Source organism: Fukomys damarensis, unplaced genomic scaffold (genome assembly GCF_012274545.1).
Source record: "Fukomys damarensis isolate Sample0158 unplaced genomic scaffold, DMR_v1.0_HiC HiC_scaffold_17, whole genome shotgun sequence".
Lineage (NCBI taxonomy): Eukaryota > Metazoa > Chordata > Mammalia > Rodentia > Bathyergidae > Fukomys > Fukomys damarensis.
The window spans coordinates 48310581-48325171 of NW_022900929.1; the positions used below are offsets into that span (position 1 = coordinate 48310581).

A 14591-nucleotide genomic window follows, 5' to 3' on the forward strand; every position below is an offset into this window, starting at 1 on the left:
CCGAAGAGCAAGGTGTGGAGAAACTAAAGTGGTTAAGAAGGAGGTGCCAACAGCTTTTAGTGGGGATTTGGAAAAGTGCTGATTGGAGAAGGAAAGGAGGAGGCAGAAATCAGAACTGTGTCACTGGCCAGCCTAGCACAGAGTTGATTACTGTGAAAGAAAGTCAGTGAGCAAATAAGAAACCAGCCTTCTCCCTGAGCTGAGACATTTATTTAGTTGCTCCATCTGCTTTAGTACAATTCTGAATTCAGCTCCAGGAAATATGTTTGGGGTTATTTTGCTCCCTGCAGTAAGTGATGTTGCATAGTTTTTTCTATCCAGTGTAGAAAATGTGAGACTTTGGTATAGATGCTTGGAGGTTTCCCGTCACATTCTCCATGAGAAACAATGCCTTGGACCACATTATTACACACCAGGGGGCCTCCAGAGTCACCCTGTAAATAGAGAGTCAGTATGTGAGCCAGTACACCTCCTGGACTTGTCCCCTCTGATATCCCCAGCCCCTTCTTGAAGTACTACTTGTAGAGTCTGCTTGTGGGAGATTAGAAGGAAATGCACTTGCTGGGGTCTTTGCTGCCAGGCTCTGACTGTGGACATCTTTGATGGCTTTACCTCGCTCTGGGGGCCGGCCTTCATCCTCACACCCATTTCTTGGAAATTTACCCCTGTAGAGTTATGTGTGACCATTATTTTCCAGCTTCTCTTTAAGGACAAGGAGGCAGATGAGTGGGCCAGAGATGCAACAGAGAGGATGAGCCCACTGACCAAGAGGGATGCCAGCTCTGAGAAGCCACCTGGTCATAATTCCTGCACACTCAAGGAGCTGTTCTTTAATCTTTGTTTCTAATGCAGAATATTGCAAACTCATGCTTTCACAGGGGCTCAATTCACCAGTGCCTTTGGTAAGTGGTAGAAGCCTTAGTTATTTCCCAATTCTGGCTCCTCCCTTTTTCTCAACTCAGGAGAAACATCACAGCCTATTCGGTGAAGCAGTCCTCTACTATTGGGTCTCCTGGTCCCAGATCTGTTCCAAATACCCTGTCCCCCAAAGCCAAGAGTGACAGATGCCAAGTCTTACCATAAAGGCAGCATTTTTCATTTTTGGCTTCCCCACACACATCTGAATGGCACTGCTGTAATGTGCTTTATAGCGAGTCTCACACTCTTCGTCCTTCTGCACCATCACCTCCACCTCTTGCAGTGTGCTTGGATATTCTCCCTCTTGTGCCAACTGTCCCCATCCTGCCACCTGGCACAGGTCACCTGGCTTCACCCGGGAGTTGGCCTTGGGCAGCCTGAGGAGCTGCACATCTCTATTTAGCTTGGCCTTTTTCTCCAGCTGATGGGAAAGAAGTAAGAGTCCAGATCAGCCTGAGGCTTCTGGGCCTGGATACTGTGATGGCCATGATGACAAAGGAGGAAGGGGCAGGGCCTCAAGTGAAAGGGGCAACCCTGCACAAGGAGAGCAAGAGCAGCAGGGAGGTGCACCTTACCTGCAGCAGCATGATGTCGTTGGAGAAAATTCTAGAATTATACTCTGGATGTTGGATGGCTTTTCTCACAGTGATGACCTGCTGAGTCTTCTCCGGTTCCTTGATGTTGTGGGCTCCCAGGGTGACAGTAATTGTGCTGCACAGAGGAGAGTGAGTTGAGAGATATGAAACCCCAAAGAAGACATCCCAGGAGTTATTAGGAGCAGGGTACAGCTGGTAGAGTGTGGAGCTGCATGTGATAGCAGGGCCAGCTGGCTGACTGAATGTGTCATCTACATCCTAGTAGCTGAGGCTGAGATCTTGGGCTGTAGGCACCAGAGATTCTCACGGGTCATTTGCCTGGAGAAAACACATGGAATTGCTTTACTTTGCATTAATATGGAAAGCACATTCCTGGGTCTAAAGAAGCAGGCTTGATCAGCCCCTGTCTTTCTTATGTCAGCAATCCTTGGTGACAATTTGTTGGCCTCCCCAAGAGTCATGGCTGGCCCTTTCTCACCCTCAAAGGAATCTCCTGCACGTGGGTCTCTGGGAGCTCATGGAGCTCAATGGGAAGAAGCCTCTCTGAGAAGTGTTTCCCAGGGATTGTGGGCTGTTTTTTGTTCCTCACCTTCCTTTACAGTGGGCAGCTGTCAGGACAAACTTCTCTTGTATCAGGAAGCCTCCACATACCACTGAAGAACCCTCATCATTGTAGGTCTGAAGGTAGGCCATGTAGGGGTGGGAGTGGGGTTTGGCTTCATGTCCTCCAATGATCTTACCTGAAAATAAAATGATTGTCTGTGCACCCAACCAAGTCACTGCATGAGCATGTACTCCATGGCTTCAGAACTGCTCAGCATTTGGGAGCCTGGGTTGGCCTGGAGTTGGGGGTAACCTGGAGAAAGAAGCCTCAGTTTCTTATTTTGCTTAGGGATGGAAAACAGGTCTTGGTCTAGAGATCTTTCTTCTCATTCCATGGTGGGGATGAGCATACCTGTCTGAGGACAATGAAATCCCAGAAGCTTTACCTAACCCCTCTGCTGACTTTTCGTTTCCAGTGATTATCTAAAACCTTGCTGAATCCTGTGATGCCTGAGATGGTACTGTCTTCTGCTGGGTGGGGGTTGCAGGACTCAGCTGAAACCTTGATGTTGTCTTATTATTTTGCCTAGGGCCTGACAGATAGTGGTGCCCCAGGACTGTTCATTGGCTGCATGAAAGAATAGCTCCAGTTTGTAATAGGTGAAGGTGGACAGGGCAGTGCTGATGGGATTTGGAAATCAGAGAGGTAGGGTCTGCCACAGTGGCTCACACTGGTCGACAGGGGAGCCATTAAAGACTTGGCAAGGAAAGCAGAGTGGGAAAAAGGGAATGAATAGCACAGGACTGAGCAAAGATCAAAGTAGTGCTCTGAGGACAGTGATTCCTCCCATTCTGGGTCACTGAGCTCTGGATGTCTCTGATATGGAGTCGACGAAGGCAGCATCCTTCTCTTCCGAGACACAGAAGACATTCCCGCCTCTAAAGGAGATTTTAATATTTTCTCCTTGCTACTTCTTATCTTCTGCATGCACTTGGAATAAAGGCCCAACCTCCAGAAGACAAAGATGGGCCCTCCTGAGGGGATAGTATCCACTGGCTCTACTTAAGATCAGCTGCTGGTAGTTTATCCGGGGTCTTACATGAGTTTCTCTGGTGGGATTGGGGTTTGGGTTCAGAGAAATCTTGGTAGACAGGTGGATCAGGGCTGTGTAGAGTGACAGGGGATCCATGTCCTCCGTAGAATGGGATTGGGCCTCTGGGAGGTGGAGATGGTCACTCACCTGCCTTTGCCATGGGCGACAGCAAGAAGGTCAACATGAGCAGGAGCAGCTGCATCTTCCCAAGAAGGCTTCCCAGTCACAGCTTCTGAAGCTCTGTGCTTGATGTGTTTTAGCCCCCAGTAGAGGAGTTGGCTCAGCTACCTTATGTTTCCCTCTGGTCTTATGTGCTTCATCATGGGGGGCTTTCTAAGATAGTGCCCCACCCTCCCTGCCTCTCCCTGATGAGGTCTGCTGAGTGGTTGTGTGAGAATCATGCAGGGACCACAGCTGATGACTCAGAGCAAACCACCTGCTTCCAGCCCATAGCAGGAATCCCAGAGTGTAAGGTGGGGACTGTAGGATGTGGTATTGGTCAGTACAGCTTCAGAAATCTGAGTTGCCAGTGACAGAACTATGAATGCTAGCCTCTAGATCCATCAGGACAGTTTCTGCAGCAGTTGAACCTTAGGTCCATCTCTTGTGCTAGGAGCAGGCGTGTTGGAGAGAGAGCTGACCATTTGGTGAGGGAGACAGGATCTCAGCAACTCAACTTCAGAAAGCCCACGGTGGAGCAATGTACTAAGCAGTATCAAAGCATGGCCATCCTCTGCTAATCCTACCTGGTGACGCTTACAACATCATAGCCTTCCTCCAAAGGGATCTTAAACATCTTATTTAATTATAAATATTCAGAACGATGGAATCCATCTCCCTTCTTAATATTTTTAAACAAAATTTCTGCACTTGATATTTATTGCTCTGTTTTTACAAAGTGCTGTGGGCCCTAGGAGATCAATCCATGAATCGATCAGGTTACTCCTACATTGGGGAGGCTGTTGTGGGTCTCACTAGACTCAGCTGAACTAAGGATGGAAAACGGCTGCTTATCCAAAGGGTAGTGAGGTCATTAAACTGCTGATATGAGGTAAATCTTCACTGTCAACTTGATGGACTTGAGAGATGCCTGAGAGATTAATAAAGCACTCTTCTGGGTGTGTGTGGGTGGGGCATTGATGTGTGATTCGGGGTCTATATCTGGGAACCGATCACTTCTCTGTAGGGCTCTTCTTTTGTGCTCTATTTCCTAGGGTATAGGAAGTGAGTGGCTTTGCTGCACCAAGCCCTTCTGCCATAGTGCTCCTGCCTTGGAGGCAGCTGGCCATGAACTGAATTCTCTGATACCATGTTGTTTGAGGGACAACTGCACCTCTAAATGCTTGTGTTGTGGTGATTCAAGCTTCCTCTTTATGTGTCTCCATTTCACGTGTGTTGTATGAGGAATATTATGCTTGAGAAGACAAAATTCCAGTGTAAGCATCTTGCTTGTCAAGAGAGAACCTTTATTAAAGCTCTGCTTGCTTTTAACTAAAGTTTCTGAATATTAAATAATTTAAAAGTACAATTATTTTGTGACTGTAGTCATGATACATGTTCATCAAGATAATTTGAAGAGTAGAAAGGAAAAACAACACTTGCTTGTCTATCTCCCATATACAATTTAAAACATTTATTAGTACATGTTTGTATTACATAACGATTCCATTTATTGTGGGGAGTTGGTATATAACACATCTTATGTATTTTTAGTCCCTTTCCTGTTCCTTCTCTTTCCTTCCTCCAACTCTTAGTCCACTTTCCACTTGAAAAAGATTTATCTCTCTGCTTTCTAGTAGTTACCTTTTATTTTTCTCTTTATTTTTACTTTGAGTTTCTCATATAAGAGAAACTCTGCGGGGCTGGGGGTTTAGTTCAGTGGTTCTGGCACCTGCTTTGCAAGTGCAAGGACCTGAGTTCGATCCCCAGTACCAAAAAAAAAAAAAAAGGAACTCCACGATCTTTTAGGTTGCAAGAATAATTTATTTCTCTTAGCATTATGGTCTCAAAGTGCATCCATTTTTCTGCAAATGACTCATCTTTTCCCTCTTTATAGAAGAGTAGTCCTCCACTGTGGGCAAATACCGCCTTTTCTTGGTCTATCTATTGATGGGCACATGGGTCGCTTCCAAGGTGTGGCTGTTACGAATGTGCTGCTGTCCCCATAGGTATGAATGTCTCGCTGTTGTAACGTGTCTTGAAAATTTTCAGGAAGGTGCCTAGAAGGAAATGGCTGCTTTTGTTTATTTTTTGAGGAATCGCCACGCTTATTTCCATAGTCTCACACACAGAGTAGTAAACTCATGTAGTGAGCATATTAAATACTTGTGAGAATGCTGTATATGCAACTTACTTTTTCTTGTATTTATTCTCACTTAACACTTCAATTTAAGCCTTTTAGCCACATTTGAAAGGCCTGATCAGTCAGTATCACCATAATACTTATTCCCTAGTTTTATTAAAAAGTTTGTCCTGCAATTAATTTAGCAAGTAGTACATTTTTAAAAAGCTTATTTTATGTTTTGTTTATAGTTTTTGTGTGCATTGTGTGATTCCACTATCCAATCAGGAGTATTTTATGTTTCCTTCTAAGCCTTTTATAGATTTAGCTATTAAATGTAGGCTGTTGAATCATTTTGAATTAATTATTGTGTGTAGAGTGAAGTAGATTGAATACATTTTTTAAATTTGTTTTGTCTCTCATTGAGTTTAGTGGTACTTTTTAGGTATACAGTACTTTACATTCATCATTGGGGTCTTGTACCTTTACATGAGAGGTCTTGGTTCTCATTTATTCACCATACCCCTGCCTCCCTTAACCCCCTCCTCCCTTCCCTATTTACAAAAACTTTGTTTCCATTTTTTCATTTTCTCATATTTTTTCTTTTATTGAGACTGTTTTGCTCCTTTGCATGGTGTATCGCATCAATTATTTTCTTAGTTTGTACAACCTTTTACATCCTGAGATAGGTCTCACTTGGTCATGCAGGTATAAGTGTTTTATTGTTTTTTGGATATACTTGACAAATATTCATTACGAGTTTTTGAATCATATTCATAAAAATTGCTGGCCTGTAATTTTCTTTTCTCTTGATATCTTTATCTAGCTTTGGTATCTAGGTAATATTGGCCTCATAAAAGATGCTAGAAAACTTTCCTTTGCCAGAGCCTGCAATACTGATTATGGTAAAAACAGGCTGTAAGCAGTGCAGGCTGCAAACAGTTAAACCCCTAGCTTGGCTTTCTTTAGGAAGCGAGTTTGACTGAAGTCATGTGACTCACAGAAATACCTCATGAGTAATGCAGTAGCACGCAGGTTAACACCACCTCCCCACTAATGGCCACAGCCAAGACCACAGGAATGGCTTGTGAAGCTGTGAGGCTAATACAGGAAAACATCTGTAGCTGACATTGGAATAATCATACCCACATCCTTATTTTTTTCTCTCATTGAGTTTATTGGTACATTTTAGGTATACAGTACAGTTACATTTATTATTGGGATCTTGTACCTTTACATGACAGGTCTTGGTTCTCATTTTTCCCCTTGTCGCTGCTCTCCCTTCACCTCCTCCTCCCTTCCCCATTTACAAACACTTTATTTCCATTTTTTCATTTTCTCCTATTTTTTTCCCTTATTACCTTTCCCCTACCCTTCCCACTTTCCCTACAACTTTAGCCCTTTTCTTCCTATTTCACATTGTCAATTATCTCATCAGTCTCTTATGTACTATTATAGTTTTTCACACCAGAGAAACTATTCAGTATTTACATATGTGAATCACACCCAAATCCCTTTCCCACAATTAGTGCCCTCATAGCTTGAAGGACAGTGGTCCAATTACAGCCATATATTCTATCTTTCTAATCTGAAATGCTTTGACCTTTCTATAAAGCTTTGCCTGCATTCATTTCCATGGTAATTTCATGTATTGCGCGCACACACACACACACACACACACACACACGTATATATACATGCACCTTTACTCTGATTGACAAATAATAAAATTTGTTGGAAGACGGGCCAGCAGTGCATTTTGCCAAAGAATCTTGGCCATCTCAGTTCACACTTTCTTTTTAACTCTGCCTTAAGTTTTTCTTCAACCCTGTGTTGTGCACTGGGCAGTTGGGGACTAGAGACTGCAGGAGACTCTAGCATTCCTTCCTCTTAAATTTTTTAAAGGAGGAATTTGGCATTAATTCTTACTGTTATGTTTGAGAGAAGTCACCTGTGAAGCTATCGCATCACAAAGATTTTTATTAGGTTTTTGACTACTGATGCAATCTCTTCTTTTTTTCTAAGTTTATTAGTACATTTGAAGCATACAATATGGTTAGCTACATTCGTCATTGGGATCTTGTACCTTTATATGATGTATCTTGATTCTTATTATTTCCCCATTCCCTGGCCTCCTTTCATCCCCGCCACCCTTCCCTATTTACAAAGACTTTGCTTCCATTTTTTCTTTTCTCATATTTTTACTTTTCTCTTCTTTCCTTTCCCCTACCCTTCCCAATTCCCCTGCTCCTTTAGCCTTTTCTTCCTATTTCATATTATCAGATATACATTTTGAGCCTTATTTATACTTTTAGTTTTTTACACCAGAGAAACTATTGGGTATTTACACATGTGTGTCCTATTTATTTCACTTAATCTTATGGCCTCAATGTGGATCCATTTAGCTGTAAATATCTCTGGTTTCTCATTCTTTATGGCTGAGTAGTACTCCATTCTATAGAAAAAGTACATCTTCTTTATCCAGTCTCTAGTTGAGGGGCAATTGGGCTGTTTCCAAGTTTTAACTATCACATATTGTGCCACTATAAACACAGGTGTACATAGATCACTGTGGTATGATTCTTTTAATTCTTTTGGAAAGATACCCAGCAGAGGGATAGCTCTGTAAAATGGAACCTCTAACCTGAACTTTTTTTGAGGTATCTCCATATTGATTTCTACAGTGGTTACACCAGTCACCACTCCCATCAACAATGCAGAATGGTTCCTTTCTCCCTGCAACCCTGCTGGTATTTGTTGCTGGTTGATTTCTTGATAGTAGCCATTCTTTCTGGGGTGAGGTAAAATCTGAATTGTTTTCATCTGCATCTCTCGAATGACCAGTGATGTTGAACATTTTTTAATATATTTATTTGCTGATTTTACTTATTTGTCTGAGAAGTGTCTGTTCATTTCAGATGCTCATTTTTGAATCCGGTCTTTATCTTTGGGAGGTCCCATAATTTTTTAGTTTTTTAATATATTCTAGATAGTAGACCTTTGTCTGAGGAGCAGCTGGTAAAATTTTTTTCCCACATTGTCAGTTGTCTCTTAGCTCTGTTGGTGGTTTCTCTTGCTGTGCAGAAACTTTTTTTTTTTTTGGTGCTGGGGATAGAACATGGGTCCTTACACTTGTGAGACAAGTGGAGGAATCTCTGAGCTAAATCCCCAGCCCTGTTTGTTTTTTTGTTTGTTTGTTTTTGTTTTCTAGTACAAGGCATTGAACTTGGGTCCTTGCTCTTGTAAGGCAGGTGGTGGCACCACTGACCTAAATCCCCAGCCCTGTGCAGAAGCTTTTTAATAAGATGACATCCCAGTTGTTGATTCTTTGTTCTATTTCACATGCTACTGAGGATTTGTTCATAAAGTTTTTTCCTATTAAAATGTCTTCTACAGTTCTACTTAACTTATCTTCCAGCAAGTTTAGTGCTTCTGTTTCAATATTTAGCTCTTTAATCCAGTTCAATTTTACTTTAGTGCATGGTGAAAGACAGGAATCTACTTTTAATCTTTGACAGGTTGAAATCCAGTTTTTCCAACACAATTTATTGAGGCTATCTTTTGTCCAGTGAGGATGATTGGCTCCTTAGTCAAAGATGGGTTGTTTCTTCATCTTCTAATCTATTCCACTGATCTTTGGGTCTGCTTCTTTGCCAGTAGCCTGCTGTTTTTAAAACAGTGGCTTTGTAATATAGTTTCAAGTTGGGGATTGTGATACCCCCTTTCATGTCTCTGTTGCTTGGAATGGTTTTTGCTATTTTAGGTCTTCTCTGGTTCCAAATGAATTTTTGGATTGTTTGCTCTAGTTCTGTGAAATATACTGCTGAAATTTCAATCAGGATTGCAATGAATGTGTATAGCAAGTTTGGAAAGATGTCCATTTTCACTATATTGGTTCTTCCTACCCAGTAACAAGGCCCTGTTTGCCAGTATCTTATTGAGGATTTTTCTATGTTCATTAGGGAGACTGTCCTCTAGTTCTCTTTTTTTGGTTGGGTCTTTCTCTACATTGTGGATCAAGTTGCTGCTTGCTTTCTGGAATGAATTTGGACATATTGCTTCTCTTTCAATTTCATTGAAGAGCTTAAAGAATACTGGCAATAATTTTTCTCTAAATATCTTGTAGAATTTAGCAGTGCAGACATCAGGTCTTGGGCTTTTCTTGGTAAAGTTTTAAATAAATATTCAATTTCACTGATTTTAATTGCGATGTTTAGACTTTTTATATATTCTTCATTCAACTTTCATAATTCATGTGTATCTAGCAATCTGTCCATTTCTTCTGTGTTTTCCATTGTATTAGAGTACAGGTTCTCTAAGTAGGTATTGATGATCCTCTGGATTTCTGCTGGATCTGTTGTGACTTCACTTTTTTTGTTCCTTATTTCATGGATTTGAGCCTTTTCTTTCCTTTTTTTGGTTGATAAGGTTGGCTAAGTGTTTATCTTTTATTTATTCTTTCAAAAAACAAACTCTTGGATTCATTGACTTTTTTGTATTGTTCCCTTGGTCTTCATTGCATTGATTTTTGCACTGATTTTTATCATTTCCTCTCTTTTATGAGCTCTGGGTTTGTCTTGCTCTTTTTTTTTTTCTAGGAGCTTAAGATTCAGAATTAGGTTGTTTATTTGAGCTTGCTCTATTTTCCTAGTATGGACATTTTCTGCTATGAATTTCCCTCACAGAACTGCTATCATTTTGACCCATATATTCCTGTAAGTTTTATTTATTATTTAATTGTAGAAACGGTCTAATTTCCTCTGTGACCCATTGATTATTCAAGAGAGTGTTATTCAATTTTCAAGTGTTTGTGGAGTTCTTGCATTTTTTTGTGCTATTGATTTCCATTTAATTGCACTATGGTCTGATAATATACATGGGGTAACTTTAATTCCTTTGCATTCAACATGTTCTATGAGCTAGTATGTGGTCTGTTTTGGAGAATGACCCATGTGCAGCTGAAAAGAATATATATTCTGATCTTGTGGGATGGAACACTCTGTAGACATCTATTAAGTCCATTTGTTCAGAAACTTGGTTGAGTTCTAACATTTTGTTGTTGATTTTTTTTTTGTCTAGGTGATCTGTCAATTTGTGACAGTTGAGTATTGAGGTCACCCAGTACAATTTTATTAGTTAGTGCTTATTTGGTTTGTCATGTCCCTTGATATTTGTTTTGTATAGTTGGGGGCATTAATATTTGGTGCATATATATTTATGATTGTCATCTCTTCCTGTTGAATTGTTCCCTTTACAAGGATGTAGTGACCTTCTTTGTCTCTCTTAATTAGTTTTGATTTGAAATTTACTTTGTTTGCAAATATGATAGCTGCCTCTGCTTTTTTCCAGATTCCTGTCTCATGAAGAACAGTTTTCCATTTTTTACTTTCAGTCTATGAGTTTCTTTTCACACTAGGTGCATTTCTTGCATGCAGCATATTGTGGGATTTTGCTTCTTAATCATTCTGCCTGTCTATTTCTTTTGACTGGGGAATTGAAGTCATTAACATTGATGGTTATAACTGATATGTATTAACTTATCATCATCATGTTATTTTCCTGTTGTTGGCTCTTTTTTATTTTTCCCCCCTCTCTTTAATTTCTTGCCTTGCCTGCTGGATTTGCTCTGTTGGGCCTCGTAGAGTTGTGATTCTCATTGTCTAGGACATTATTTAGAATTTTCTTTAGTGCTGGTTTGGTATTCATGAAGATGCTTGGGTGTTCTTTCTCATGGAAGTAGCTTATTTCCCATTAATTTAATTTTATTTATTTTTATTTTTTTCTCATTGAGTTTATTGGTACATTTTTGGTATACAGTACAGTTACATTCATCATTGGGATCTTGTACCTTTACATGACAGGTCTTGGTTCTCATTTTATTGCTGTACACTGCACTCCTTTCACCCCCTCCTCCCTTTCTTATTTACAAATACTTTATTTCCATTTTTTCATTTTCTTATATTTTTTCTTTGCCCTTATTTCCACTTCCCCTACAACTTTAGCCTTTTTATTCCTATTTCACATTGTCAACTATACCATTAGGATCTTATGTACAATTACAGTTTTTCCTACCAGAGAAACTATTGGGTATTTATACATGTGTGACTTATTTATTTCACTTAAGAGTATATCCTTAATACACATCCATCTTCCTATGAGTGACTCTAATTTCTCATTCTTTATGGCTGACTAGTATTCTATTTTATAGAAAAACCACATCTTCTTTATCTAGTCTCCACTTGATGGGCATTTGGGCTGTTTCCCAGTTTTAGCTATTGCAAACTGTGCCACTATAAACATGGGTGTGCATATATCACTGTGATATGATTCTTTTAATTCTTTTGGAAAGATACCCAGCAGAAGGATGGCTAGGTCAAATGAGACCTTTAATCCTAGTTCTTTGAGGTAACTCCATATTGATTTCCATAGTGGTTGCACCAGTCTGCACTCCCACCAACAATGGAGAAGGGTTCTTTTCGCCCCACAACCCTGCCAACATTTGTTATTGTGTGATTTCTTGATAGCAGCCATTCTTTGTGGGGTGAGGTGGAATCTCAGTTTTGTTTTCATCTGCATCTCTCAAATGACCAGTGAAGTGGGACATTTTTTCATATATTTACTTGTTGCTTTTACTTATTTGTCTGAGAAATATCTGTACATTTCAGATGACCATTTTTGAGTTGGGTCTTTATTTTGGGGAGGCTGATTTTTTTGAATTCTTTATATATTCTAGATAATAGTCCTTTGTCTGAAGAGGAGCTGGCAAAAATTTTTCCCACATTGTAGGTTGTCTCTTAGTTATGTTGATGGCTTCTTTTACAGTGCAGAAGCTTTTTAAGAAGATGAGATCCCAGTTGTTGATTCTTTCTGCTAGTTCCCGTACTACTGAGAATTTGTTCATAAAGTCTTTTCCTATGCCAATGTCTTCAAGAGTTCTGCCTAACTTATCTTCCAGCAAATTTAGTGCCTCTTTTAAAATATTTAGGTCTTTAATCAATTTTGATTTTAATTTAGTGCATGGTGAAAGATAAGGGTCTTGTTTTAAACATTGGCTGGTTGAGATCCAGTTTTTCGAATGCCATTTATTAAAGAGGCTATCTGGCCTCCAGTGAGGATGTTTGGCTCCTTTGTCAAAGAAGAGGTAGCTGAATACATCTGGAGTTGTTTTTGTGTCTTCCAGTCTGTTCCACTGATCCTTAGGTCTGTTTCTTTGCCATTACCATGCTGTTTTTATCACAGTGGCTTTGTAGTATAATTTCAAATTGGGAATTGTTATACTCGCTGCCATGTGTCTGTTGCCTAGGATGGCTTTTGCTATTCTAGGTCTCTTCTGGTTCCAAATGAAATTTTGGATTCTTTTTTCTAGTTTTGTGAAATATAGTGTTGGAATTTCACTTGGCATTGCATTGAATCTGTATTGCAGTTTTGGTAGTATGGCCATTTTCACTATGTTGGTTCCTCCTACTCAGAAGCACGGGATATCTTTCCATTTTCTTATATCCTCTTCTATCTATTTTTTTCAGAGTGCTGTATTTTTGAAGGGTTTTTATCCTGAATGGATGTTGAATTTTGTCAAATGCTTTTTCTGCATCTGTTCAGATGATTATATGATTTTTGTCCTTGACTCTGTTAATATAGTGTATTACATTTATTGATGTATGTATGTTGAACCATTCTTGCATCCCTGGAATATGTCCGACTTGGTAAGGGTGCATTATCTTCTTGGTGATCCTCTGTATTCTCTTTGCCAGTATCTTATTGAAGATTTTTGCATCTATATTCATTAAGGAGATTGGCCTGTAGTTCTTTCTCTCTCTCTCTCTCTTTCTCTTTTGGTACCAGGTATTGAACTTTGGCCCTTGTGCTTGTGAGGCAGGCACTGGAACCACTGAGCTAAACCCCCAGCCCTGTAGTTCTCTTTTTTAGTTGAGTCTTTCCCTGGGTTGGGAATCAAAGTGATACTTGCTTCCAGGAATGAATTTGGTAGTATTATTTCCCTTTCAATTTCATTGAAAAGTCTGAAGAGTAATGCCAGTAGTTCTTCTCTAAAGGTCTTGTAAAATTCAGCAGTGAATCCTTCAGGACATGAGCTTTTCTGTGTTGGTAAGTTTTTAATTACATTTTCAGTTTCACTGATTGTAATTGGGGTGTTTAAGATATTTTTATTTTCTTTGTTCAACTTTGGTAATTCATAAGTATCTAGAAATCTGTCCATTTCTTCTGTGTTTTCCTTTTTATTAGAGTACAGGTTGTCAGAGTAGGTATTGATGATCCTCTGGATTTCTGTTGGATCCCTTGTGACTTCACCTTTTTCTTTCCTAATTGCATGGATCTGAGCTTTTTCTTTGACAAGATTAGCTAAGGGTTTATCAATGTTATTTATTCTTTCAAAAATCCAACTCTTCAATTCATTGATTTTTTGTATCATTTTCTTAGTTTCCATTGCATTGATTTCTGCTCTAATCTTCATAATTTCCTCTTTTGTATGAACTTTGGGTTTTTCTTGCTTTTCTCTTTCTAGGAGTCTAAGATTCATCATTAAGTTATTTATTTGAGCTCACTCTGTTTTCCTAGTGTGGGCATTCACTGCTATGAATTTTCCATGTAGAACTGCTTTTGTTGTGTCCCATAGATTCCTATATGTTGTGTTGGCATTATCATCTATTTGTAAAAACTGTCTAATTTATTCTTTAATTTCCTCTGTGACCCATTGACTGTTCAGGAGAGTGTTGTTCAATTTCCATGTGTTTGTGAAGTTCCTATGGTTTCTTATGCTATTGATCTCCAGCTTGATTACACTGTGATCTGATAATATACAGGGGATAACTTCCATTCCTTTCCATTTATTCAAACCTGCTCCATGAGCTAGTATGTGGTCTATCATTAAGAATGACCCATGAATGTATGTTCTGATTTTGTGGGGTGAAACACTCTATAGATGTCTGTTAAGTCCATATGTTCAAAAGTTTGGTTGAGTTCTAGTATTTTGTTGTTGATTTTCTGCCTAGATGATCTGTCTATTTGTGAGAGTGGGGTGTTTGGTCCCCCACTACAATTGTGTTTGCACTTATTTGGTTTTTCATGTAACTTAATACTTGTTTTATATAGTTGGGGCATTAATATTAGGTGCACATATGTTTATGATTGTCATCTCTTCCT

The 14591-nt window shown here is 39.6% G+C and overlaps 1 protein-coding gene across 1 annotated transcript; it reads right to left on the reverse strand.

Moving 5' to 3' along the window:
• Positions 1 to 272: 272 nt before the first annotated feature.
• On the reverse strand, positions 273 to 3365 carry LOC104864185 (granzyme-like protein 1). The gene is made up of 5 exons (XM_010626987.2): positions 3299 to 3365; positions 2104 to 2254; positions 1494 to 1629; positions 1079 to 1339; positions 273 to 434 (listed from the first exon to the last, which is right to left on the reverse strand). The coding sequence occupies exons 1-5, from the start codon at positions 3351 to 3353 to the stop codon at positions 273 to 275; spliced, it is 765 nt and encodes a 254-aa protein (XP_010625289.1). The 5' UTR covers positions 3354 to 3365.
• Between the last annotated feature and the right edge of the window lie 11226 nt (positions 3366 to 14591).

Coding starts and splice junctions, on each gene's coding strand:
- LOC104864185 (XM_010626987.2), bottom strand. CDS start 3,353: ATGCAGCTGCTCCTGCTCATGTTGACCTTCTTGCTGTCGCCCATGGCA. Junction 2,255..3,298: donor GTCGCCCATGGCAAAGGCAG/GTGAGTGACCAT, acceptor TTTTATTTTCAG/GTAAGATCATTGGAGGACAT. Junction 1,630..2,103: donor GCTGCCCACTGTAAAGGAAG/GTGAGGAACAAA, acceptor TCCTCTGTGCAG/CACAATTACTGTCACCCTGG.